The following is a 27,493-nucleotide window of genomic DNA, read 5'->3' on the forward strand; positions in this document are numbered from 1 at the left end:
TGCAGGCTCGAGGAGCCAAATGGCCTACTCATGCTCCTATTTCTGTTTTTATACTCTTTCCACAGACTAATCTATTCTATCGCAGGTTCTCTACCACTTATTTAATCTTTCAAGAGAACACATTCATTATTTCTCAATGCAAAATAAACAGAGTAAAACTCTATAGTTTATCAATCCTCAGATCTCCATGTAAAACCTTACATTGTCACCATAACTTTTTCAGACCACACTTCACAGCAGCAAATGAACCAGACATTATGTTCCACAGATCATCTCCATTGATATTTATCTCAGAAGCAGAGTTAAATGCAATCAACTGCTTCGGTTAGTCTGTTCCACATATTCACCACTCAGAGGTCAAGGGAAAAACATCTTCTACATTGTGCCTCTCAACCAAATTCTAATTTTAATTATTTCTCCAATCCTATGTCCAACAGTCCAAAATAAAGTAACCTTAACTCAACATTGCCTTGTCCTCAGCTTTTTAAAGACCTGGATCAACCGTTTCTCTAATTAAAGGGTCAGCTCTACAATTCTAATTGCAATGCAAAAATCAAAATTCTGGTTCTAAATCTCAATCACACCTCTGGCTATTGTCGGAACCCTAAGCAACATCCTTCTGAAGGGAGGGTGACCAAAATCACATTCAACATGGTCAATGTGGCCTCAATGTTCCAAGGTTGGAGTTCCTTTCAACTTGAATTGAAAAGTTCTCTATAGAAATCCCAGTACAGGATTAGGAAGCCAGGAAGTTATCTAATATTCCAAGACTTGATCCCAAGCTGTCTCTTCGAACCCCACCCCCACCATAAAAAAGGAAATGGGCTTTATGCACAAACACACACTGAACAGTGCTCGCCAGCTGCCCATTACTGGTGTGATTTTAAATGGTTAAAAAATAGCAGTCTGGACCTGCCAACAGAAGGGTTAAATTGCAACAATATACTGGACCAAATCTTGCTGGAGCAGGCCATCTCACCGCAATTTGCACCGCAACAGGAGAATTTGGAACCTTTGAACGATGTGACCATCAGTCTATGTCCTCAACCAATGAGATTTAGGATTGAGAAAGAAATGGAAATGACGGAGAAAAAGAGGGTGAATTAGAATCAGATACAGAAAGAGAACGAGAGAAGGAAAGAAAGATTGGAGAGAGAGAGAGAAAGAGACACATAAAGGAAAAGAAAAAGTAAAAACAATTTAAAAAAATGTAATCTAACAATTTAGTACATACAGGAATATGAGGCTCAACAATATAAATTGTTCCCTTTCTGGGCCAGAGAGATTAATCGGCATTGCGTTAATCATCATATTAAAAAAAAGAGTACTTGCACTCTTATTTGCCATAACTTCCTGCAGCGAGTTTAATGGGCAATTAAAGTGCAAATCCAGTAAGTTCTTAAAAATAACATTGAGGACAAGGGTCAAATGTCGCTTGTGCGAGGCAAACTGCCGGCTTAATTCAACCAGCAAATTCTGGATATTCACATCTCATGGCATCTCTTAACCCCCTGAACTTGCTGGCCTATGTACACATTAATAACTGCATGTACCGCGATCTTGCCGTTATGTTCCCAAGAAGATATCCCCCATTGAGGTTTACGCAATACTGTTTAAACTCTGAGCTTCCTTCTCAATTTATGATGTCACTTGAATTTCCTGAGGCATTCCTACTTTGTAATATTGGTTATTACATTTACACAGCTCCACAGAAATCAATTGGGGAAGAATATCTCAATTTACAGTTCAGCAGTTCACCCATATGTTTTCACCACTGCAAAAACTAGTGACCGGGAGAGGCCAAATATAAATGTTCCAAGCTTTTCCAAAAACTGACACGGGAGAAATTGCTGCAAATGCACATCCTGCCAATTTGCAAACAAACATGCTAGTACAATGGCACAACAATAATTCAGGTCATTCTGCATTTTTACTTAATGCACGTAAACTCGCAAACTCTCCTACTCCCACTTATGATTCCCTTTAAATCAGATTTTCAGGTTTACAAAAAAAATTTACAATTACAATTTTTTTCAGCCAATACAGCTAATATCAGGAATGTTTGTTCAAAGTATCTGAACTGAGCTCAACTCGTAACATTTCGGAATGGGAGACACCATGGTTACCCTTAGTTCTAAAATATTTGCACTCACCTAAATATCAAAAGGAATGAATCAATCAGGCAGAAAACATACAAGACAATTGAACAATTGTTCATAGGAACAGGAGTAGGCCATTCAGCACCTTGGCCCCAAGTTTCCACACGCGGCGAAAAAGGCGCCCCTCAGAGCTGGGCGCCCGTTTTTCACGCCGAAAACGGCACCTGAAAAAAAACACTGTATTCTCACGCTCCTTGGAGCGGCGCACAGGGGGCGGAGCCTACCACTCGCGCCGATTTTATAAGTAGGAGGGGGCGGGTACAATTTAAATGAGGCTTCTTGGTGCCGGCAACCCTGCGCGTGCGCGTTGGAGCGTTCGCGCAGTCTGAAGTAAACATTGGCACTCGGACATTTTTAAAAGTGCTGCAGAAAAAGTGAAGATGTGTTTCTTGGACCCCTGCAAAGGCTTGCATTTTAATTTTCTTGATATTTCTGTGTGTGAGGGAGTGCTTTTAGCAGCACTGCTGAATAAATCACCTGCTGAAATCAGTGAGTTCAGCTTTTCACTGCTAAACTTGCAGAACCGGTGCCTGCAAATTAAGGACTGTGTTTGGAGAAATAAAAGTGCCAATTCAACTTTGCAATGGATCAATTTCCACCAAGAACAAAGAATTTCTTGCACGAGGAAGCAAACCATTGCATAATATGTGGTGCACCCATTCTGCAAATTTAAATATAAAGATGTCGATGTGGCTACCTCTCCCTGTCCAAATGGCCTCAGTCAGTCCCCCTCACAGCTCGAAGGCTGCTGCTGCTCCCGACCAGCCATTGACGCCGCTGCAATCCCATGGCCGAATGGCCTCAAGTCCGTCCGGGTGCTGCATCTTCGCGGGGAATGAAGGCCTGCCTCAAGCGCCAAGGCTGCTTGCTGCCTGCTCCCGAGACCAACGCCACACCGCTGCCTCAAGCACTGAAGCTTAGCACCAAGGCTGCTTGCTGCCTGCCCGTGCCGTCGAGACCGACGCCACACCGCTGCCTGAAAGGCCTGCCTGAAGCACTTTCACACCGGTAGGAACATGGTTTATTTAATCTTTTCTTTGCTTATAAATTTTTATTCAGGTTGGATTTATTTGTATAATATTTGTATAAATATAACTAAGGATTGATTGTAGAATTTAATGACTTCCCTTCCCTCCCCTCCCCTCCCGCCCCCACCTCGTTCCCGACGCCTAATTTGTAACCTGCGCCTGATTTTTTAAAGTGTAGACAAGGTTTTTTCAAGCGTACAAAAATCTTCACTTGCTCCATTCTAAGTTAGTTTGGAGTACGTTTTCACTGTGGAAACTTTCAAATCAGGCATCAGTGGCCGGACACGCCCCCTTTTGAAAAAAAAATTCAGTTCCAAAGTGAAACTGTTCTACCCGACTAGAACTGCAGAAAACTAAATGTGGAGAATTCCGATTTCTAAGATACTCCGTTCTACACCAGTTGCTCCTAAAAATCAGGAGCAAATCATGTGGAAACTTGGGGCCCTTGAGCCTGTTGCACCATTCAGTGAGATCATGACTGAGCTACAACCTAACACCATATACCTGTCTTTGCTCCATATTTCTTAATAACCTTTTGGTTAACAAAAATCTATCAACCTCATTTAAAATTAACAATGCCTGTAGCATCAACTGCCATTTGCAGAAGAGTGTTCCAAACTTTTACCACCCTTTGTGTTTCTTAATTTCACTTCTGAAAGGTCTGCCACCAATTTATATAGACTATGGCCCCTACTCGAAGACTTCCCAACCAGCAGAAAGTTTTTCTATCTACCCCATCTGTGCCCCTTAATATCTAGATATGTAGGCCAGTATTCCATTGGCCTTTTTGATTTGTTTCTACACCAGAGAGATTTTAATGATCTATGTACTTGAACCCTCAAGTCTCTTTGGGCCTCCACTGTTTTTAGCTTTGCCATTTAGAAAATATCCTGTTCTATCCTTTTTAGGTCCAAAGTAGGCTGCACATCTGCCTACATTGAAATCCATTTGCCACAGTTTTGCTTTTTCACTTAATCAATATCCCTTTGTAATTTTATGCAATTTATGTAATTATGACAGCTGAAACCAAAAGCTTAGGCATTCTACAGACTTGCCTTTGTATTACAGCTGATCTGTAATGCTTCCTGTGCAGTATCACTGTCAGTACCTGAAATAAGGCTGACTAGAATACAAGGGATAATCTTCACATCATTTCTACATGATGCACATCCAGAGGTATGAAGTTGCATAGAATAAATTCTCTAAACACTTGGAATCTAGCACTAAAACTAAAGCAAAATACTGCGAATACTGGAAATCGGAAATAAAAGAATTGTACATCCCTATCTGGAGTAAAAGTAAAACGGGGAAGGTGGCTGAACCTTGTCTAACAAGGGAAATTAAGGACAGTGTTAAATCCAAGGAAGAAGCATATAAATTGGCCAGAAAAAGCAGCAAACCCGAGGACTGGGAGAAATTTAGAATTCAGAGGAGGACCAAGGGTTTAATTAAGAGGGGGAAAATAGAGTACGAGAAGAAGCTTGCTGGGAACATAAAAATTGACTGCAAAAGCTTCTATAGATGTGAAGAGAAAATGATTAGTGAAGACAAATGTAGGTCCCTTGAAGTCACATTCAGGCAAATTTATAATGGGGAACAAAGAAATGGCAGACCAATTGAACAAATACTTTGGTTCAGTCTTCATCAAGGAAGACACAAATAGCCTTCCGGATGTACTAGGGGACCAAGGGTCTAGTGAGAAGGAGGAACTGAAGGATATCCTTATTAGGCAAAAAATTGTGTTAGGGAAATTGATGGGATTGAAGGCCGATAAATCCCCGCGGCTTGATAATCTGCATCCCAGAGTACTTAAGGAAGTGGCCCTAGAAATAGTGGATGCATTAGAGATCATTTTCCAACAGTCCATCTACTCTGGAGGGTAGCTAATGTAACACTTTTTTTTTTTAAAAAGGAGAGAGAGAGAGAGAGAGAGAGAGAGAGAGAGAGAGAGAGAGAGAGAGAGAGAGAGAGAGAGAGAGAGAGGGAATTATAGACCAGTTAGCCTGACATCAGTAGTGGGGAAAATGTTGGAATCAATCATTAAGGATGACATAACAACACATTTGGAAAGCAGTTACAGGCTCGGTCCAAGTCAGCATGGATTTATGAAAGGGAAATCATGCTCGACGAAACTTCTAGAATTTTTTGAGGATGTAACTAGCAGAGTGGACAAGGGAGAACCAGTGGATGTGGTGTATTTGGACTTTCAAAAGGCAAAATCAAAGCGCGTGGTATTGGGGGTAATGTACTTACGAGGATAGAGAACTGGTTGGCAGATAGGAAGCAGAGAGTCGGGATAAATGGGTCCTTTTCAGAATGGCAAGCAGTGACTAGTGGAGTGCCACAGGGCTCAGTGCTGGGACCTCAGCTCTTTACAATATACATCAATGATTTGGATGAAGGAATTGAGTGTAATATCTCCAAGTTTGCAGATGACACTAAACTGGGTGGCGGTGTGAGCTGTGGAGGAGAACGCCAAGAGGCTGCAGGGTGACTTGGACAGGTTAGGTGAGTGGGCAAATGCATGGCAGATGCGGTATAATGTGGATAAATGTGACATTATCCTTTTGGGGGCAAAAAAACAAAGGCAGAATATTATCTGAATGGCGGCAGATTAGGAAAAGGGGAGGTGCAACGAGACCTGGGTGTCATGGTTCATCAGTCATTGAAAGTTGGCATGCAGGTACAGCAGGCAGTGAAGAAGGCAAATGGTATGTTGGCCTTCATAGCTAGGGGATTTGAGTATAGGAGCAGGGAGGTCTTACTGCAGTTGTACAGGGCCTTAGTGAGGTCTCACCTGGAATATTGTGTTCAGTTTTGGTCTCCTAGTCTGAGGAAGGACGTTCTTGCTATTGAGGGAGTGCAGCGAAGGTTCACCAGTCTGATTCCAGGGATGGCTGGACTGACTGGATCAACTGGGCCTTTATACACTGGCGTTTAGAAGGACGAGAGGGGATCTCAAAAACGTATAAAGATTCTGACGGGACTGGACAGGTTAAATGCGGGAAGAATATTCCCGATGTTGGGGGAAGTCCAAAACCAGGGGACACAGTCTTAGTACAAGGGGTAGGCCATTTAGGACTGAGATGAGGAGAAACTTCTTCACTCAGAGTTGTTAACCTGTGGAATTCCCTGCTGTAGAGTTGTTGATGCCAGTTCATTGGATATATTCAAGAGGGAGTTAGATATGGCCCTTACAGCTAAAGGGATCAAGGGGCATGGAGAGAAAGCAGGAAAAGGGTACTGAGGGAATGATCAACCATGATCTTATTGAATGGTGGTGTAGGCTTGAAGGGCCGAAGGGCCTACTCCTGCACCTATTTTCTAGGTTTCTATGTTTAAAATGCTGCCAAACACTCAGCCAGTATCTGAGGAGAGAGAGAGAGAGAGAGAGAGAGAGAGAGAGAGAGAGAGAGAGAGAGAGAGACAGACACAGTTAACATTTCAGGTTGGTGACCTTTCATCAGAACTCTCTTCTGTCGCCGTCTGATCTGCGGGGTGTTTTCCAGCATTTTGTGTTTAGACTTAGGTCTACATCTCGAACAATAAGCAACACAGAATTTACAACAGGATGCAACAGATGTTACCAAGTTTGTAACAAACTCTACTGCTTGCGTCAAGCTGCACTTCCTTGCTTTTAAGATGAGACATCAACCACAATTCGGAGTTTCACTCAGTTGCACCTCAGCTTTCAAAGCTGACATTTTCCAGTGAAGTGTGTGTTTTACTACTTCATATTCAAAACATTGGTCAGCAGTGCACAAGTCATTCAACTCATTCCCCTCTGCCCCCCACCACCGTCCAGTTTGGTGCTGCAAGACAAAAGTTGTTCTGTTCAGCCCACAAGTCATTGTTTCAGATAGGAACATAATTTAAGTCTATACAAATAAATAAACCGATAGTTACCTCCTGCCACCCCAACCATGTACCTCCCTTTGTGGGGACCATCTAATCACTGTTTAGCAAGGCAGCATTGATTGGGAGCACCTCAGTAATTTATCACTCAAACTGCACGAATACTGTGTAGTGAAAGGACGAAATCGCTCTCGCTCTCATATATTTCAGTGTCCTCCTCCTTCACCAGTTAGGTGGATGCAAGCTCAGCACTCCAAAACTCAGCAGCAGAAATGAATCCCTTTCCAGGATCAATCTCCTGGCTGTTACCACCCAGCCGTCCTTGCCCACTCCTGGTCTGCCTCTGTTCTTTTCACATTCTTTTGCACTTTTTTAAAAAAAACCTCTATCCCCAGTTTGTCTTCACAATGATTTTCTACTCTAATACAGTAAGTATGTGCAAATTACAGGGATGGGGAGCATGCTGGATAAAAAGCCCAGAGGAGAAGAGGGAGTCAGGGTCTCAGGAACACAGAATGTTGTACTAAGAAAGGTTCTCCTTTGCACATCCATTATGAGTCCCAAGCTGGTGATTGCTCTAGTGGATTGTAACTGTGCATTCTTTGTTTACATCAGGCCTCCAAATGTTGTCAGATGTTAATTGTGACTTATTCAAGAGCAGGGGGGGGGAGGAGGAAGGACAGAACAAAAAAAAGGAAAAGGGTACTGGAATCCAGGGAGGGTCACTATTCTTTTAGTGAAGATATGTACCAGTCCACCCAGTTATCTACACACCATAGCACAACACAGCCTTTACTGCTACAGGAGTAATGCCACAGGAGATATCTATCTACACAGATACAAGTTCCCTGATGTACACACAGCAAGTCAGAATGTGCAGTTTTACTAATACATGTGCTAGTATCTTCCTGCAAGAGTGTACATAAGAACATAACACAAGAAATAGGAGCCGGAGTAGACCATTTGGCCCCTCAAGCCTGCTCCGCCATTTAACAAGATCATGGCTGATCTGATCATGGAGTCAGCTTCACTTCCTTGCCTGCTCCCCATAACCCTTTACTCCCTTATCGCTCAAAAATCTGTCTTATCTCCACCTTAAATATATTCAATGACCCAGCCTCCACAGCTCTCTGATAGGGTTGTAAATCTATGGAATTCTCTAAGAAATTCCTCCTCATCTCAGTCTTCGAATAAGGGGCCGTCCATTTAAAACTATGTCTCCTAGTTTGAGTTTCCCCCACGAGTGGAAATATCCTCTCTGCATCCACCTTGTTGAACCCCCTCATTATCTTATGCTTCAATAAGATCACACCTCATTCTTCTGAACTCCAATGTGTATAGGCCCAACCAACCCTAAGTCAACCCCCTCATCTCTCGAATCAACTGAGTGAACCTTCTCTGAACAGCCTCCAATGCAAGTATATCCTTCCTTAAATACGGAGACCAAAACTGTATGCAGTACTCCAGGTGTGGCCTCACCAATACCCTGTACAGTTGTAGCAGGACTTCTCTGCTTTTATACTCTAGCCCCCTTGCAATAAAGGCCAACATTCCATTCCTACATACTAACTGTTTCATGCACAAGGACCCCCCAGGTCCCTCTGTACTGCAGCACTTTGCAACTTTTCGCCATTTAAATTATAACCTGCTTTCCTATTATTTCTGCCACATTTTCCCACATTATACTCCATCGGCTAGATTTTTGCCCACTCACTTAGCCTGTCTATATCCCTTTGCAGATTTTGTGTCCCCTCCTCACAATTACTTTCCCACCCATCTTTGTACAATCAGCAAACTTGGCTACATTACACTCTGTCCCTTCATCGAAGTCATTAATATAGATTGTAAATAGTTGAGGACCCAGCACCGATCCCTGTGGCACCCCACTAGTCACTGTCAACTGGAAAATGACCCATTTATCCCGACTGTTTTCTGTTAGTTAGCCAATTCTCTATCCATGCTAATACCCCCCAACCCCGTGAGCCTTTATCTTTTGCAGTAACCTCTTCTGTGGCACCTCTTATGTAGGGGCTGTTCCTTCAAGGAAACAAAGATCATTACTGTTAAATAGTGAAAATTGAGGTCAGCTAAGTGTTTCTTTATACTATAAATCTGACAATGTGCAACTGGAGACACACACATCTTGTGTCTCACTCCATTGCGCAAGTAAAACAATTTAAAATCCTATGCTGGCAAAACTGTAATTGAACAATGGGCTGACTTTAAAAAGAGATGGTTCTAGTACAGTCGAGGTACATTGCCACGAAGGGAAAGGTAGGGCAATCAAATCAGAGCTCCCTGGATGACGAGATTGAAAGAAAGCAGAAAAAAGGGGCATAGGACAGATGTCAGGTTCAGAATATAAGCTAGAACCAGGCTGAATACAGAAAGTTCAGAGGGGAAGTGAAAAAAGAATTGAGGGCAAAGAGAGAGTGAGAATAGATTGGCAGCTAACAAAAAGGAATCCAAAATCTTCTATAGGTATATACGGAGCAAACGGGTAGTAAGAGGAGGGGTGGGGCCGATTAGGGACCAAAATGGAGACCTACACATGGAGGCAAAGGGCATGGCTGAGGTACTAAGGCCTCAATTTTGGCCCAGTCCGTTTTTCAGCGCACTTACCGGAGTTGCGCCGCTTTTCTCTGTTCCGAAGTGCGGCGAAAGATTTTCTTGCCACTTTGGCAGTTGTCCAGCCTCTTCCCTGTAGTTGCACAGCGTGGCCAGTCGAGTTGGGGGTGGAGCCAACGTTCTGCGCCAAAAACTGCCGTGACGTCTGCACATGCGCAGTGGAGTCCGCTGGCAATGTCCGCGCATGCGCAGTAACTCCTCGCCCCCAACATCTCAGTTTGCTTGCTGCAGCCACTCTGTGGGCCCTGACGCCGGCCAGTTGAATCGCTCCTGCTCCTAGCCCTGGCTGAGTGGCCTCCCAGTGCATTGCCGTCCCTCCACTAGCCCAGGTCGAGTGGCCTCCTGGTGAGATTTCTAAGAGATCGATCGATCGCACCGAGAGGCAATTCAGCCAGGACTAGGGGCGGGCGGGCAGGAGAACTGATAGTGTTCCTGACTGCCGATGATTTCTATCAGTTCTCCTGCCCGCCCCCCCTAGCTCTGGCTGAATGGCCTCCTGCACCGGCTGGCCCACTGCCTTCCCGGGCAGAGTTTGAAGATGAAGGTAGGACTTACTTGAATTTTTTATTTATTGAATTCTTACTTTTTGTTTGCAAGGTTCGGTGGTTTAGGTGCAGGCAGGTCCTTTCCGCTTCTCGCCCCTATCCCAGGCCGAATGGCCTCCGATGTATCTACCTGCGCCGATTTATTTAACTCTCCGCAAGGGTTTTCTGAAGTGGCCACATACTCCAAATCTACATAGGCCAGCGTAACTATTAGCTGGCAAAAGTTGCCTAAATGGGCATAGGTGGCTGGTAACACCCCCTTTTGAGGGAAAAAACAAAATAAATCGTAACTAACTCAGTTACACTGGTGCAAATTGATTGGGAAAATGGGGATTTTTAAGTTACGCCAGAAAAACCAAGTTACTCCAAAAAAAAACAGCCACTCCTGGCCAAAATTGAACCCTAAATGAGTACTTTGCATCTGTCTTTACCAAGAAAAAGTGCTGCAAAAGGCATAGTGAAAGAGGAGATAGTTGAGATACTGGATGGGATAAAAATAGATAAAGAGGAGGTACAAGAAAAGCTGACTGTACTTGAAATGGATAAGTCACCAGAACCGGATGGGATTCAGCCTAAGATGCCGAGGAAAGTAAAAAATGGAAATTGCATAGGTACTGGCAGTAATCATCCAATTCTCCTTGGATACGAGGGTGGTGCCAAAGGACTGGATAATTTCAAATGTTGCACCCTTGTTCAAAAAAGGGTGCAAGGATAAACCCAGCAACTACAGGCCAGTCAACTTAACCTCAGTAGTGGGGAAGCTTTTAGAAACAAGAATCCGGGACAAAATTGTCACTTGGACAAGTGTGAATTAATTAAGGAAAGTCAGCATGGATCTGTTAAAGGAAAATCGTGTTTAACTAGCTTGATTGAATCTTTGGAGAAGGTATCAGAGGGTTGATCAGGGCAATGTGGTGCACATGGACTTCGAAAGGCATTTGATAAAGTGCCACATAATAAGCTTGCCAGCAAAGTTGCAGCGCATGGAATAAAAGGGGCAGTGGCAGCATGGATATAAAATTGGCTAAGTGACAGGAAACAGAGTAGTGGTGAATGGTTGTTCTTCAGATTGGAGGAAGGTATACAGTGGTGTTCCCAAGGGGATAGTACAAGGACCACTGCTTCTCATGTGTGCTTCATATATAAAATTATTGAAATAGTGCCCTGTACACCCAATTCCAAAGTTTGCGGATAACACAAAACTTGGAAGTATAGTGAGGATGACAATGATAGACTTCAAGAGGACATAAACAGGCTGGTGGAATGGGCAGACACATGGCAGATGAAGTTTAACACAGAAAATGCAAAGTGATATTGATAGAACAAGGGGGGGCAATATAAACTGAAAAGGGTATAATTCTAAAGGGGATGCATGATCAGAAAGACCTGGGAGTATATGTGCACAAATTGTTGAAAGTGGAACAAGTTGAGAAAGCGGTTAAAAAGCATACAGAACCCTGGGCTTTATAAACAAACAGAGACAGAGAACAGAGAGTACAAAAACAAGAAAGTTATGAAGAAGCTTTATAAAACACTGGTTCGGCCTCAACTGGAGTATTGTGTCGAATTCTGGGCACCGCACTTTCGGAAGGATGTGAATGCCTTAGGGAGGGTGCAGAAAAGATTTACAAGAATGATTCCAATGATGAGGGACTTCAATTACATGGATAGACGAGAGACTGGGGTTGTTCTCTTTAGAGCATTCAAAATCATGAGGGGTCTAGACAGAGTAGATAGAGGAAAATTGTTCCCATTGGCAGAAGGGTCGGGAACCAGAGGACACAGATTTAAGGTGACTGGCAGAAGATCCAAAGGAGACAGGAGGAAAATCCTTTTTAGGCAGCGAGTGGTTAGGATCTGGAATGCACTGCCTGAAAGGGTGGTGGAGGCAGATTCAATTGTGACTTTCAAAAGAGAATTTGCTAAGTATCTGAAAGAAAAAAAATGTGCAGGACTACAGGGAAAGGGCAGGAGATTGGAACGTGATGAAGTGCTCTTGCAGAGAGCCGGGAAGGGCTCGATGGGCCAAATGGCCGCCTCCTGTGCTGTAACCATATGATAATGCTTTGAGAAACAAAGTTCATACATTACCAGAATCAAATTTGAAGCTTTATCAGCTGTTTTCTAAAAATGTTTTGGCTCCTACTCGATATTCAGAATCTGGCAATTTTATATTCAAGATTGCTAATCAACCCATTTTAGCTCAACCATGCAAAAAAAACCTACAACCACAATGTGAGATTTCTCTGAATTTTCTATCGAGTGGTCTGCCCAGAACTCGTTGATAATTCTTTGCATGAAGAATTTCTTGACATGTCCTAAATGTGCTTTAATTTAGTTTGGTGCCGAGCCAACTTGTCTGTAACTGCATGTTTAATTCAAGATATGTTGAAGATTTAACTTTTATATATAGGTTATACATACAAAGCATCTCTCAACTCCTTTCAAGGTTGAAAAGCCTGAGCTTCTGTAGTCCTCTGAATCAATCGCATGGCTCTTTTCTCACACTGCCTCCAGGGCATGATCTCTTCTTTGTGTCTCAATGCCCAACAGTACTCAATGTGTAGTCTGACCAGAACAGTTTAAGCATTAGTGCCTCCAACTTGCACTCTATTCTTTTGGCAATATAGCTCAGTGTGCTCTCGTGTTGACTGGAAATGTTGAGTGACAATTCTACTAGCATCTGTGGATCTTTCAGATTACCTTTTGACACCACTCAGAGTACTAATTCCACCCATCTTTTCTTCCTGCATGCCATATTTCTGATTTGTCAATATTAAAATTTCATCTGCCATCATTCTACATAGTAATTGGTTAGAATAAATACTTGGCCTTTTTCACTCAAACTATATAGCAATTATGACCAATCTAGTCAGTCTCATGGGTCACCATAACATGCAGGTTCAACTATAGATGTTGTCCTGAGCAATGACATAGCATTTGAGCCTAAAAAAAAAATTTTTATTTGAATGTTCCATGTTTAAATAGATTTCTCCAATTCCACTTTGTATTATGTCCCATAAAACTGCAAAAATAATCACTATGCACATAAACATTACTTCATTTCAATGTTCATAAGATAACGAGATACACTGAAAATGCACTTTTAAAAACACAGGTACACAATAGTTTGTTGCACTCACCTACTGACTGGTTGGTTTTTAGTGATGAATCGTAAGCACAGATGGCACTCAAACTGCTGCAGTTTAAAGGAGTACATAGGCTTATTTTGTAATTTATTCCCTTCTCAGAATCGATCGCCTCCCACGTATACCTGAAGGCAAGAAAATAATGTCAATTGCACATAAAAACAAAACAAGTACAATTTCCCTCCTTTATTCCAGGTTCTCCTGCACTTAAAAAGTTAGAAAGCAAATTGGAAACTGAGGTACAGAATTGTTTAATTAGATCAATGAGATTACTGCAAAACAAATTCAATCTCAAGTTTTTAATTTTTGGTGTCATTGGTAGCACTTGCCCCAAGCAGAAAGTCATAGGTTGAAGCCACATTCCAGCATGTAAGCACATAACCTAGGTGACCATTTCAGTGCAGCACTGGGGGAGTGCTACGTCGTTGAGTTGCCACCCCTCAAATGACAGTAAACCACGACTGATCGGCCTGTTCAAATGGATGTAAAAGATTCCACAGCACTTTTTGCAAAGAGCAAGGTGTTCTCCCAATGTCCTCGGTAACTTTCATCCCTGAACACCAAAAACAGATCCACTGCTCATTCATTGCTTGTGGGACCTGGCGGTGTGCATACTGACTGCTGCATTTGCCCACAAAACAGTGGTTACACTTCAAAAAGTAATTCATTAGCTGTGAATCCCAAGTAAGTGAAAGGCACAATATAAATGCAAGTGTTTGCTTTCCAATGTTGAAAGTACAACCACTTTAGAAGTTTGAAGTGCAGAGAATACCAACAGGTTGCGCAAAGTCAACAGAACAGTTGATTGCATTTTTGCATCTGAGTCTGTGTTTCTTGCAATGTGTAATTTTCTCTTAAATTAATACTTTCCATATCACTGCAACACTACTGGTAACACATTAGGGTCACCAGCTTTCCTAAAATAATCCATTACCTGCTTGGCTTTTAACAGTAGTGTCCAGATTTGCTTGGGTTGGTGGGGCAAAGTGATAGATAATGAGAAGAAGCTTGCAGCAGTGATGCTGCATTAAAGCTGGTCCAATGCTAGCCCATGATGAAATCTCCCCATCTCTACAGATCCCAGTTATAACCTTGCGCACGACTAATTCCAGAAGACTGCAATGACATTCCAACTTCCTGACATATGCAACTTTAAATCATGATGCACCTTCATAAGGAGCCTCACCAGGCCTCAGTGAACCAAAGTACTTTAGTGAATGTACCAAGGTAGAAAAGCTATTTAGGAACACCAAGTACAGGTTGAACCTCCCTTATCCAGAACCACCCCTCGTCCGGAACCATTCCCGGCCACGGGTGGAGCATGTGCAGAACTCCGACATGAACAAATTGAAGTCCTTCCTTGCTGCCGACTCCCGCAATCGCTGGCCTGACCCTGCAATCTCCCCCCCCCCCCCCCGCCACTCTGATCTCTGCCGCACTCCCAGCCCCAATATCCCCTTGCTCAGTACCTGTACCATCCAATTTAACGTGACCACCCCTCGTCCGGAAAAATCCCTTATCCAGAACAGGCCAGATCCCGAGGGTTCCTGATAACATGTATACATGAACTGTGCTACGCCTCGATGCACCACCAGGATGGCCTGCTTCTGCTCTTTTCTTCAAAAAGACCCAGTCACCATCCACCACTATCCCCCTCCTGCCTGAACTTGTTCTTGCAATGAACTTTACCTTTGACTCCAAATAAATGTGTCACTATGGGAACCCGTATGGGTCCTAGCTTTGCCTGCCTTTTTGTGGAATACAGGAAGCATTCTTTGTTCCAGTCCTACTTGGGCTGCCTCCCTCACCACTTTTTCAGGTACAGTGATGACTGCGTTGGTGCAGCTTCCTCTCTTGCCCCAAACCTTCTACACCAGTGCAAACGATAGGTCTTCCTTCTGCCTCGAGGGTTTCCTTCCACTACGGTTGACTGAGCCCTCGACAGTGTCCATCCCACTTCCCGCACTTCTACCCTCGCCCCTTCCCCTCCTCGCAGAACCACAATAGGGTCCCCCTTGTCCTCACCTTCCACATTCAACAGATCATCCTCCGCCATCTTTAGCATAATGGCATCAAACCCATCTTCTCCCAGCCCTCCAAAGGGGCTGTTCCCTCTGCTTGAGGAACCACATCTCAATTTTCGTTTTAGCAATTTACAACCTTCCAGACTCAACGCTGATTTCAACAATTTCAGATCATAACCATTGTCCCATTTGCAGCTCCTCTAGGCCCACTTTTTGTTTCATTACTTGTCCTATTACCTCCCCTTTTATATTACACCATCATCCCTTGTGTCATTTAATGAGTCCTCCCCTCCACCCTATCAGACCTTCCCTTTTGTTCTCTGGCTTTGTACTTACTGATACTGTTAAATCTCTAACTTCTAATTCAGACAAAAACTCATTGAACTGAAATATTAATCCGTTTCTCTTGCCACAGATACTGCCTGACCTGCTGAGTTATTTCCAACATTTCTGTTCAAATTAGATTTCCAGCATCTACAGTATTGTGTTTAAGTTAAAAGTTGCTCTCAGATATAAAATGTATTTTCTCCTCAGCTCAAACTTCCTCATATCTATCTTCAGATATCGTTCCAAAGGCCTTCATAAACTTCATTCAAGTAGCATTTCCTTCAGGTGAGAGCCAAGTGACTGACTGCAGGAGCATCACAGCTAGCTCCATCCAATCCTCACCTAGAGCCCACACGGACATTACCAAGAGGTTACTGCCAACCAATTTGTATACAATCAGACTATTTTACTTTTTCCGTCAGCCTGTGGCTGAGGTTAACTGTACCCCAGATATCTTGTCCTATGTAGTTTCAAAAGGACAATAAAATGTTAAAGCAAGCAGCAATACAGCAATGGAATAAAAGAACAGTTAAAGCAATCTTCCTCAACACACAGGATACAGCACATTTAGAAACGGTTCCAACTACTCTGCAACACTTGGGTTAGCATGGATTACTACGACGATTGACAGGGCACAAAGTCCATGGATGGAAGTTAGTAGTAGCTAGTTTGTAATATTATGAAAGGCTGCAGATTCTGATATTTGCGCTGAAATGCAAACATTTCACACCCCTGATTCACCAGATTCTTCTCCCTATCCCACCCTTACATCCATCATGGTACTTTCTCACCCTTTCTATTCCCATACATGCTGGGTTGCATTCAGCATCCCTCCGCTAAGAGACACACACCTCAACTTGTAAAGAAAGCTTTTCACGACCACTGGACATTTCAATGCGCTTTACAACCAATGAAGCACTTTTGGAGTATGGACACTGTTGTAATGTGGGAAACACAGCAGACAATTTGCACACAGCAAGCTCCCACAAACAACAATGTGATAATGACCAGATGATATGTTTTTGTTATGTTGCTGGAGGGATAAATATTGGCCAGGACACCAGAGATATCTCCCTTGCTCTACTTCGAAATAGTGCCCTGGGATCTTTTACGTCCACCTGAGGGGGGCAGACAAGGCTTCGGTTTAACATCTCATCCGAAAGGCGTAGAAAAATGTAGCTCTCAAAAGCATATTTATCTGCAAAAAGGAAAAGCATGGAAAGGGTAAATAATTCATGAAAATGATATCAGTAATGAGAGACTACGGTTATGAAGTCAAAAAATTGGGGCTTTCACTGGATCTGAGAATGCCAGGTTTGAGGGGCGGGGGGAGGAAGAGAGAATCCAAGTGGTTTTCACAATTAATGAAAGGCCCGGAGAAGGTAAACTGAGATTGTTTTTAACCTGTTGCCGAATCAGTAACAAGGAGGCATAGACTAGGGTTCTTCACTAACAGAATGGAGGTAATTAGTTTCCACCCTCCCCTCCTACAGAAGGTTATTTGAACATGGAATACTTTACCATAAAGTAGTTCTTGAAGCCGAGATACACCATTTAAAAAAGGAACTGGATACGTATTTGGAAAAGGGAACAAAAAAAAAGGGTATGTGAAAGGACAGCAAATGGGATTAAAATTGACAACTCCAAGAAAAAAAACGATGAAATGGGAAGGGGCAAATTGGGTCAAAATTTTGGAATTGTCTATTAACAGCATCGTCACAACGAAGACTGCAGCAGTTTGAAGAGAAGACCCACCCACCTTCTCACAGCAATCAGGGATGGGCAATAATTGCAACTTTGCCAGCGCCAACACTCCAAGAACAGTTTTTCTTTTTAAAATGTGAAAAAGACAAGAAATCTTCCCTGATGAGCAGCGGAGTGGCCCACAAAACTGAAAAGGCCTGGGCACCTGACATTAAACAATGTTTTTTGTTCTACTTCCTGCAGTGGATTTGCTGTCATAGGTTAGGATGCAAATATTTGTATTTTTCCCTCCCCAAAACCATTTTTGTGTTTTGTTATTTATGATTGCAAAAGATGCGCAACTCTTCCCCGTGTCAGCTGTGGCTCAGTAGGTAGCACATTCGCCTCAGAAGGTTATGGATTCAAAGTCCCACTCCACGGACAAAAAAATCCCACTTGAGCACAAAAAAAAAATCTAGGCCGATACGGCAGTGTAGTGCTGCACTGTCGAAGGGGCCGTCTTTCGAATGAGACGTTAAACCAAGGTCCCGCCTGCTCTCAAATGGACACAAAAGATCCTGTGGCACTATTTCTGAGCAGCGCAGAGTTGTCATCCCCGGTGTCCTGGTCAATATTTATCCCTCGATCAACACCAAAAACACAGATTATCTGGTCATTATCACATTGGTGTTTGTGGTAGCTTGCTTGTGTGCAAATTGACTGCCGCATTTCCCACATTACAACAGTGACAGCACTTCAAAAAGTACTTAATTGACTGTAAAGACCTTTGAGAAATCCGGTGGTCGTAAAAGGCGCTATATAAATCCAAGTCTTTCTTTCCCGCACCATTGTCAAGTGTAGTGACCAGGAGCCAACAGGTGCTCATTCACGAGAGTGCAGTAGACTCGCTGATTCTGGTTCCAGTGTACACGCGCTCAAGCTCAGCTTCAAAGCATCCCCGACCATGAATCAATCCTCTTCAACAAGGCAAAAAAAAAATTCTTCATCACGAATACCCTCGGCTTACAGCTTAGACTATGCACAACTTTGAAAACAAATTGTTAATATTTTACGTTGGTCAAACCTCATTTATTTGTAAATTCTGGCAGTCATGTGACAGATTATTGTAGTGCTGTACGTGAACGTGAAAAATGTAATTCCCGCAATCTACTTCTTTAAAATGCTGAATTTAACAGGAGCTGGAAATTCCCAACCCCAGTTGAAGAATCCTTTTCTACTTGACTGTCACGTGATGGCACACTCTGGATGTTGCGGTTCCACAGTAATCACTTCAGATGTTCTGCCAGTATACAAGGTTGATTCCTCAGATGAAGGGGTTTACTTCTGAAGAAAGGCCCAACCTGCTCAACCTATACTCATTGGAGTTTAGAAGAATGAGGTGAAGTTATTGAAACTTAAGCTTCTGAGGAGGCTTGACAGGGTAGATGCAGAGAGGATGTTTCCTCTCATGGGGGAATCTAGAACTAGGGGGCATCGTTTCAGAACAAGGTCACCCATTTAAAAACAGAAATGAGGAATTTCTTCTGAGGGTTGTCAATCTTTTGGAATGCTCTACCGTAGAGCATGGAGGCTGGATCATTGAATGTATTTAAGGTGGCGATAGGCAGATTCAAGAGTTATGGGGAGCGAGCAGGGAAGTGGAGTTGAGGCCAAGATTAGATACTATTTTATTGAATGGCGGAGCAGGCTCGAGGGTCCAAATGGCCTACTCCTGCTCCTATTTCTTATATTTTTATGTATATATCAGCCTGTCAGAGTCAGGACTAGCCTGCAGAACTAACACAATCGATTTGAACAGGCAAGTGTGGAGCTCTAAATATTTCATATCTCAACCATGTTGTCACTTAATTCATTTATTAGAACAGCTGGCAACCAAGTAGTGCATAACAGTATTTGTCTGGTGTAAACTATGATAGTTAACTATGCAAATAGTTAAAGTCAATAATATTTTTGCATTTGGGATAGCTTTTGCATAAGCATTTATAATCCTATGTGCTTATATTGCATCATGGGAATTTGAATTAATGATTTTGCACAATATATTTTCAATAGGGAATAGAAGTGCTCCTATAAAAATTTCACCGCAAAACAGTCAAATGAGTGCTTTTCTTCCAAACACAAAGCACAATATACAGCTTTTGCAGAACGATGTGCATCAGATGTACTTTCACACACATTTTGACTGTTAGCCCAGCAACAGGACCGTGCTATTACTCATAGCCTACAAATAAAATGAGGTTGAACAGTGCCAGATAAATGTTACATTGGTGTGCTGAGCTCCCCAGAGCTTTACCCACTCCAATGCTGCTGAAATTACTTTTCACTATGTAGAAAGTTACTCTACCAAAGTAGTCAAGATAGATTTGTTTAATTAATGTTCGCTGTGTATATTGAACAGACTGGAGTTTATTTTCAATTCAGAGTAAAATAAAATTGTGGTAATATCCAGCAGACTAGGTGTCATTCTCAAATTTAAAACCTATTAACGTGCAAGAGGTCACTATAAAATTAGATTGCAGACGACAAAACTTGGAAGTATAACAAACAGTGAGTAAGATGGTGATAGATTTCAAGAGGACATAGACAGGCTGGTGGAATGGGCAGACATGTGGCAAATGAAATTCAATGCAGAAAAGTGTGAAGTGATACATTTTGGTAGGAAGAATGAGACTGCACAACACAAGCTAAATGGTACAATTTTAAAGGGGGTGCAAGGAGAGAGAGACCTGGAAGTGCTTATGCACAAATCTTTGAAGGTGGCAGGACAGGTTAATAAAGCAGTTAATAAAGCAAATGGGATCCTGGGCTTTATAAATAGAGGCAGAGAGTACAAGCACCAGGAAGTTATGTTAAACCTGTATAAAATAATTATTCGGCCCCAGCTGAAGAAATGTATCCAATTCTGGGCACCACATTTCAGGAAGGACATGAAGGCTTTGGAGAGGGTACAGAAAAGATTTACTAGAATGGTTCCAGGGATGAGGAATTACAGTTACATGTATTAACTGGAGAAGCTGGGGTTGTTCTCCTTAGAGCAGAGAAGGTTAAGAGAAGATTTGATAGAAATGTTTAAAATCACAAAGGACTTGAGTAAGTAGAGAACCTAGTTTCAATGGCGGACAGGGTCGATAGAGAGGCGCAGATTTAAGTTGATAGGCAAAAGAACCAGAGGCGACATGAGGAAAAAAAATTTTACGCAACTAGTTAGGATTTGGAATGCACTGCCCAACAGGCTGGTGGATACAGATTCGATCGTAGCCCTCAAAAGGGAATTGGATAAATATTTGGAGAAAAAAATTGTAGGGATATGCAGGGAAAGGAGCTGTGGGGCTAACTGGATTAGTCCAGTTAAGCAGGAAAAAGTGTGTAAAAACACAAATTTAAAGTCACTTTGTCTAAATGCACATAGCATTTGTAACAAAATAGATGAGTTGACAGCACAAATGGGTATCATCTGATAGCCATTACAGAGACGTGGTTGCAAGATTGAGAATTAAATATTCAGGGGTACTTGACAATCCAGAAGGACAGACAGAAAGGAAGAGGAGGTGGGTAGCTCTACTGATAAAGGATGGAATCACTTTATGATTTGATATTGGCTCAAATGATAAGGGTGTTGCAACAGTTTGGGTGGAGATAAGGAATAATAAAGGGAAAAAGTCACTGGTGGGTGTAGTCTTTCGGCCCCCTAACAGTAACAACTCTGTTGGTCAGAGCATAAAGAAATAATGGGGGCTTGTAAACAGGGAACGTCAATAATCATGGGTGATTTTAACCTCCATATTGGTCAGGGAAGCCTTGAGGAGGAATTCAGAGTGCATAAGGGACGGGTTCCTTGAGCAGTATGTAACGGAACCAACCCAGGGGGCAGGTGATCTTAGATCTGGTCCTGTGTAATGAGACAGGATTAATAAACAATCTCCTAGTAAAGGATCCCCTCGGAATGAGTGATCAGAACATGATTGAATTTCAAATTCAGATGGAGGGGGAGAAAGTTGGATCTCTAACCAGCGTACTAAGCTTAAATAAAGGAGACTATGAAGGTATGAGGGCAGAGTTGGCTAAAGTGGACTGGGGAAATAGATTAAAGTGTAGGACAGTTGATGAACAGGTGTACATTTGATATATTTCACAACTAGAAAAATATATTCCAGTGAGGAGGAAAGGGTGCAAGAGAAAAGATAACTATCTGTGGCTAACTAAAGAAATAAAGGACAGTATTCAATTAACAAGGGCCAAAACTAGGGATTGGGAAGAGTTTAAAAGCCAACAAAGGATGACTAAAAAAAATGATTAAGATAGACTATGAAAGTAAACTATCACATAAAAAAAGATAGCAAGAGTTTCTATAGATATATAAAAAGGAAGAGAGTGGCTAGAGTACATGTTTGTCCCTTAGAGGACAAGACCAGGGAATTAGAAATGGGGAACATGGAGATGGCAGAAACTCTGAACAAATATTTTGTATCAGTCTTTACAGTAGAGGACACTAATAATATTCCAACAATGGACAGGAGCTGATACACTAAGATAATGGGACCAAAAGCTGATAAATCCCCTGAACCCGATGGCTTGCATCCTAGGGTCAGGAGTAGTAGTAGCAAGGATAGTGGAGGCATTGGTTGTAATTTACCAAAATTCTCTGGATTCTGGAGGTCCCAGCAGATTAGAAAATTGCAAATGTAATGCCCCTATTTAAAAAAAAAGAGGCAGACAAAAAGCAGGAAACTATAGACCAATTAGCCCAACATGTGGTTGGGAAGATGTTGGAGTCCATTATTAAAGAAGCAGTAGCAGGACATTTGGAAAAGCAAAATTCGGTCAGGCAAAGTCAGCATGGATTTATGAAGGGGAAGTCATGTTTGACAAATTTGCTAGAATTCTTTGAGAATGTAATGAACATAGTGGATAAAGGGGAACGAGTGGATGATGTATTTGGACTTCCAGAAGGCATTTGACAAGGTGCCACAAAACAGCGCAGCCCCGAGCTGCACGCCTGTTCTTCACGCCTAAAAGTGCGCAGGAAAAAAAAAAACTGTTTCATTCTCCGGCTCCTCGGAGCTCGAACTCAGCTTGGCGCGGCACGCACATCACAGCAGGGGGCGAAGCCAGACACTCGCGCCAATTCTTTAAGCAGTGGGGGCGGGTCTAATTTAAATGAGCCAATGTCATGCCGGCAACCCTGCGCGTGCGCCTTGGAGCGTGCGCGCAGTGTCAAACATTGGCACTCGGCCATTTTTAAAGGGATTGGAGAAAAAGTGAAGATTTGTCTCTTGGACCCCTGGAAAGGCTTGTAATTTAATTTGTGATATTTGTGTGTGAGGGAGTGCTTTTAGCAGCACTGTTGAATAAATCACCTGCTGAAATCAGCGAGTTCAGCTTTTCACTGCTAAACTTGCAGAACCGGTGCTGCATTGATGCATGCAAATTAAGGACTGTGTGTTTTGAGAAATAAGAGTGGCAATTCAACTTTACAATGGATCAATGTCCACCAAGAACAAAGAATTTCTTGCATGAGGAAGTAGAGATATTAGTCAACGTAATTGAGCAGAGATGGCAGGAGCTAGATACCAACAACAGAGGTCGCATAAAAGTGCCACCAAAAGAAAAGAAGAAACGGTGGAACCAAGTTGCAGAAGATTACTGCACAGTGGTGCTTACCATGAGATCTGGAAGCCAGTGTAAAAAGAAATGGCACGACCTTGGTTAAGTAGTTAGTGCAAGTAATATTTCCCATTTTTAATTTAATCCTAATTGCAACCTGGCTATCTGTATGTCCCACCTTGCAGACTGACACTAAAAAGTTATATTTTACTCTTTGCAGAAGAAATTGACCAACAAAAGGGAGACAACTCGGACAGGAGGAGGCATGCCCAATCTGCATCCACTGACACCCTTGGAACAATGCTATGATGAGTCGTACATGGAGAAAAGCAATCAGTACAGCACAAGCTGGGCCCGCACGCGAGGAAGAGGGCAAGTCCTGAAAATGCATCATGGCTCTTTAAATCAACCTGCTATGAGAGAGTACTCATGCCACCCATCCGGCCCCCTCCCTTGCTGTTAAATATTTGACTGTTCTGATGTATTTTGCAGAACATGATTATGACGATGCTGCTGCTGCCGATCCTGAGGGTACAGAACAAGAACCAGTACAACCAGGTGCAGACGATCCAGACTAGATGATGGCAGCAATGACTGAAATGTCTGCAGGGGAGAGCTTCCAAATTAATGTTTATAAGCCCCCCCCCCCCCCCTCCATCAAGGGGCATCAGAGTTTCAACCCCTAGCATAGGTCTTGGTCCCACCTTCCATGGTTATGCTTCCGATGTTGCGGGTCCCAGTGGTGCTGCTGGTATAATGCAGCATTCTACAGTCAGTGCACTACCGTCCGAGCCTGCGCCTCCCTCTCGCATAGGTTCCGGTTCCACCTACTATGGTTTTGATTCCAATGCTGCAGGTCCCAGTGCTGCTGCTGATATCATGGAGCAGTTTACACCCATTCGTCCAACGGCTCGCACTCGAGTGCTGTCGTCTGGAACACCGAGTGCCCCACCATCCCAGCCAGAGCCTCTCTCTAGTACTGCCGTCTGCAACACAGAGCGTCCTACCGTTCCAGCCCGAGCCCCTCCCTCCAGTTCTGCCGTCTGGAACACAGAGCGTCCCAGCCCGCGCCTCCCAGTTTAGTGGTGCTGCTTGCAACACAGAGCGTCCCACCGTCCGTGCCCACGCCGCCCAGTCTAATGGTGCCATGAGGCAGACCCAGGCAGAGGAGGAGATTGGAGACACGCTCTCCTGAGATGCAGCGTGCAACAGGTTGTGGCATTGGGTATGGAGACCAATGAGCTTACCCGATCACTCATCGGTGGTGTCAGTGCAGGTGAAGAGTTGACGGTCCTGACGGGAGAAATAGCAGCAATGACATGGGAACTTCGGGAGGGAATGTCCGAGAGAGTGCAATCGACAGCACAGGCAGTCAGGGAGGGCATGCAAGTGTCGGCACAGGCCATCAGGGAGGGCCTGGTTGAGGTAGCTGCTGCAATAAGGGCACACAGCCCAGCCAATCAAATGACACCCCCACGAGGAAGTGAACATTCACAGATATGGATGAGACATGTTTGCAGCCTTTCTTTGCTGCTTTTGTTCTTGTTCTTGATGTAGCTGTAGTAGCGTTTTTCAAATTGAAATTGTTGTAAGTTTTGTAACTTTACAACTTGGTTTTTAAGTGATCTTAGTGTAAATGCTCATATTTTTTTGTATCTTATTTAATTTTGCACCTAAAAAGTGATCCTGAAGTTTAAGTGTTCTTCAGAGTGTAAGATTTTTCACATTGAAACGGTTTTGTAAGTTTTGTAACTTTACAAGTTTAAGTGATCTTAAAGTTTGTGATCTTCAAGAGTCATATTAAAAAGTATAGTTTGATACAAATATTTTATTACAGCGACGTTAACTTTTCAATAAAATATGTTTTCATTAAAACTGTTTCATGTTCCATTAACACAACACAACGTAGGAACAACTGCAAAGAATAAACATGCCCATGCGCAACAGTGGTCGCAGAGCCCTCAGGCATCAGTAATTGAAGCGTTCACGGATGAGCTGCTGGCACAAGTCTCGAGCAATCGTGAAAGGGGCACGAAGGACAGCCCTCCTCCGACCTCGTGCTCCGGCATCAGGCATTTGCATGCTTTCCTGATAGTCGTTATCATCCACATCCTGCTGTTCCGTATTATCATGCACTGGACCCTCACGTAGGTCTTCTGGTTCCACTACCAGCTCCTGCTGCCTCATGATGGCTAAGTTATGAAGCATGCAGCACACAACAGTGAAGTGACCAACAATCTGAGGAGAGTATAACAACTGTCCTCCGGAATGGTCCAGGCATCGGAATCACTATTTCAATATGCCAATGGTCCTCAATGATGCTGCGCGTCGCAATGTGCGCCATGTTGTATTGACGGTCAGCTTCTGTCCGTGTCATGCGAAGGGGCGTCATGAGCCAGGTGGTCAGGCCGTACCCTTTGTCTCCCAGTAGCCAGCTCTGCCCTTCTGGCTGCTGCTGAAACATGTCAGATATAACGCTGTCGCGTATGATGAACGCATCGTGGGTGCTACCAGGGTATCTTGCATCGACTGACATGATGCACTGCTTGTCGTCACACACGGGCTGCACATTGATAGAGTGGAAACCTTTCCTATTTCGGTACTGCTCAGAATCCTCCACAGGTGCTCGCTACAATCAATGCAGCCCTGTACCTTTGGGAAGCCGGCAATCCTGAAGCAGCCCACAACCCTCTCATGGATCGCTTGTGCGGTCATTGGGAAATTGATGAAGTCATTCCTTCGCGCATACAGTGCAGCCGTGACCTGGTAAATGCAGGCATGTATTGCACGTCGAGATGGCACACACATCTCCAGTTGTAGCCTGAAACGATCCCGAGGCATAGAAAGAAAGTGCAGCTGTTACCTTCACTGCAACAGACAGGGCAGTTGGCGTTCTGCTTCTGGGCTGCAAATCTGCTCTCATCATATCACAGATCTCAGTGACAACTTCTCTGCGAAAATGCAGCCTTTTCACACAATCAGTCTCGCTCATGTCCAGGTACGAGCGCCTGGCTCGATATTGTCGACGTGGGTAAGGTCTCCTGCCCATCAACCTACGGGCTACGACGTTCCTGGTGCAGTGAGCTCTAATCAATTCTCTCCTATGCAGTGAATTGATGGCGAACCATTGCAGAATACGTGGTGTTGACAATGCAGCACCCATTATGCAAATGTAAGGATAAAACTGTCCATGTGGCTGCCTCTCCCTGTCCAAATGGCCTCAGTCCCCCTCACAGCTCGAAGGTTACGGCTGTATCTTCGGCTGCCGTCGAGCCACTGACACCGCCTCTCAAGCGTGGCTGAATGGCCTCAACCCCCTTGGAAAGCTGCGTGCGTCCGGTGTTGATTCTTCGGCTGCCGGCCAGCCACTAACAGAATGAAGGCCTGCCTGAAGCACCGCAGCTCAGCTTGAAGGCTGCTTGCTGCCGCTGTTGGGGCTGCCGTCGAGACACTGACGCCACATCCCTGCCTGTCTCCAACATGAAAGGCCCGCCTGAAGCACAGCAGCCTTCAGGTAGGAACATGGTTTATTTAATCTTTTCTTATAAATTTTTATTCAGGTTGGATTTTTGTATAATTTGTATAAGTATAACTAAGGATTGATTGTAGAATTTAATGACTTCCATTCCCCCCGCCCCCCTCCCCTCGTTCCCTACGCCTAATTTGTAACCTACGCTTGATTTTCTAAAGTGTAGACAAGGTTTTTTCGAACGTACAAAAATCTTCACTTACTCCATTCTAAGTTAGGTTGGAGTAAGATTTCACTGCCTAAACTTTGAAACAGGCGCAAGTGGCCGGACACGCCCCCTTTTGAAAAAAAATTCTGTTCCAAAGTGAAACTGTTCTAACTGACTAGAACTGGAGCAAACTAAATGCCGAGAATTCAAATCTCCAAAAAAAACAACAGGAGCAACTCAGGCCGAAACTTGGCCCCAAAAGGTTACTGCACAAGATAAGAGTTCACGGGGCTGCGGGTAACGTTAGCATGGATAGAGGATTGGCTAACAGAAAACAGAATCAGGATAAATGGTTCATTCTTGGGTTGGCAATCAATAACCAGTCGGGTGCCACAGGAATCAGTGCTGGGACCCCAACTATTTACAATCTATATTAACGACTTGGAGTAGGGGACCGTGTAACGTAGCCAAGTTTGCTGATGATACAAAGATGGGAGGAAAAGCCATGTGTGAGGAGGACACACAACATCTGCAAAAGCACAGACAGGCTAAGTGAGTGGGCAAAAATTTGGCAGATGGAGTATAATGTTGGAAAGTGTGAGGTCATTTACTTTGGCAGAAAAAAAAAATCAAAGAGCAAGTTATTATTTAAATGGAGAAAAATTGCAAAGTGCTACAGTACATACAGCAGGATCTGGGGGTACTGGTGCATGAAACACAAAAGGATAGTATGCAGGTACAGCAAGTGATCAGGAAGGCCAATGGAATCTTGGCCTTTATTGCAAATGGCATG

At 43.4% G+C, this 27,493-nt stretch overlaps 1 protein-coding gene across 1 annotated transcript in view; it reads right to left on the reverse strand.

The window, feature by feature from the left end:
- igf2r (insulin-like growth factor 2 receptor) overlaps window positions 1–27,493 on the reverse strand; it is a 205,297-nt gene that overhangs the window by 150,790 nt on the left and 27,014 nt on the right. The window contains exon 2 of the mRNA XM_070889968.1: window positions 13,359–13,489. Coding sequence (XP_070746069.1) covers window positions 13,359–13,489 — 131 coding nt within the window. The remainder of the gene's footprint in view (window positions 1–13,358; window positions 13,490–27,493) is intronic.

Source organism: Pristiophorus japonicus, chromosome 9 (genome assembly GCF_044704955.1).
Source record: "Pristiophorus japonicus isolate sPriJap1 chromosome 9, sPriJap1.hap1, whole genome shotgun sequence".
NCBI classification, from domain to species: Eukaryota; Metazoa; Chordata; class Chondrichthyes; family Pristiophoridae; genus Pristiophorus; species Pristiophorus japonicus.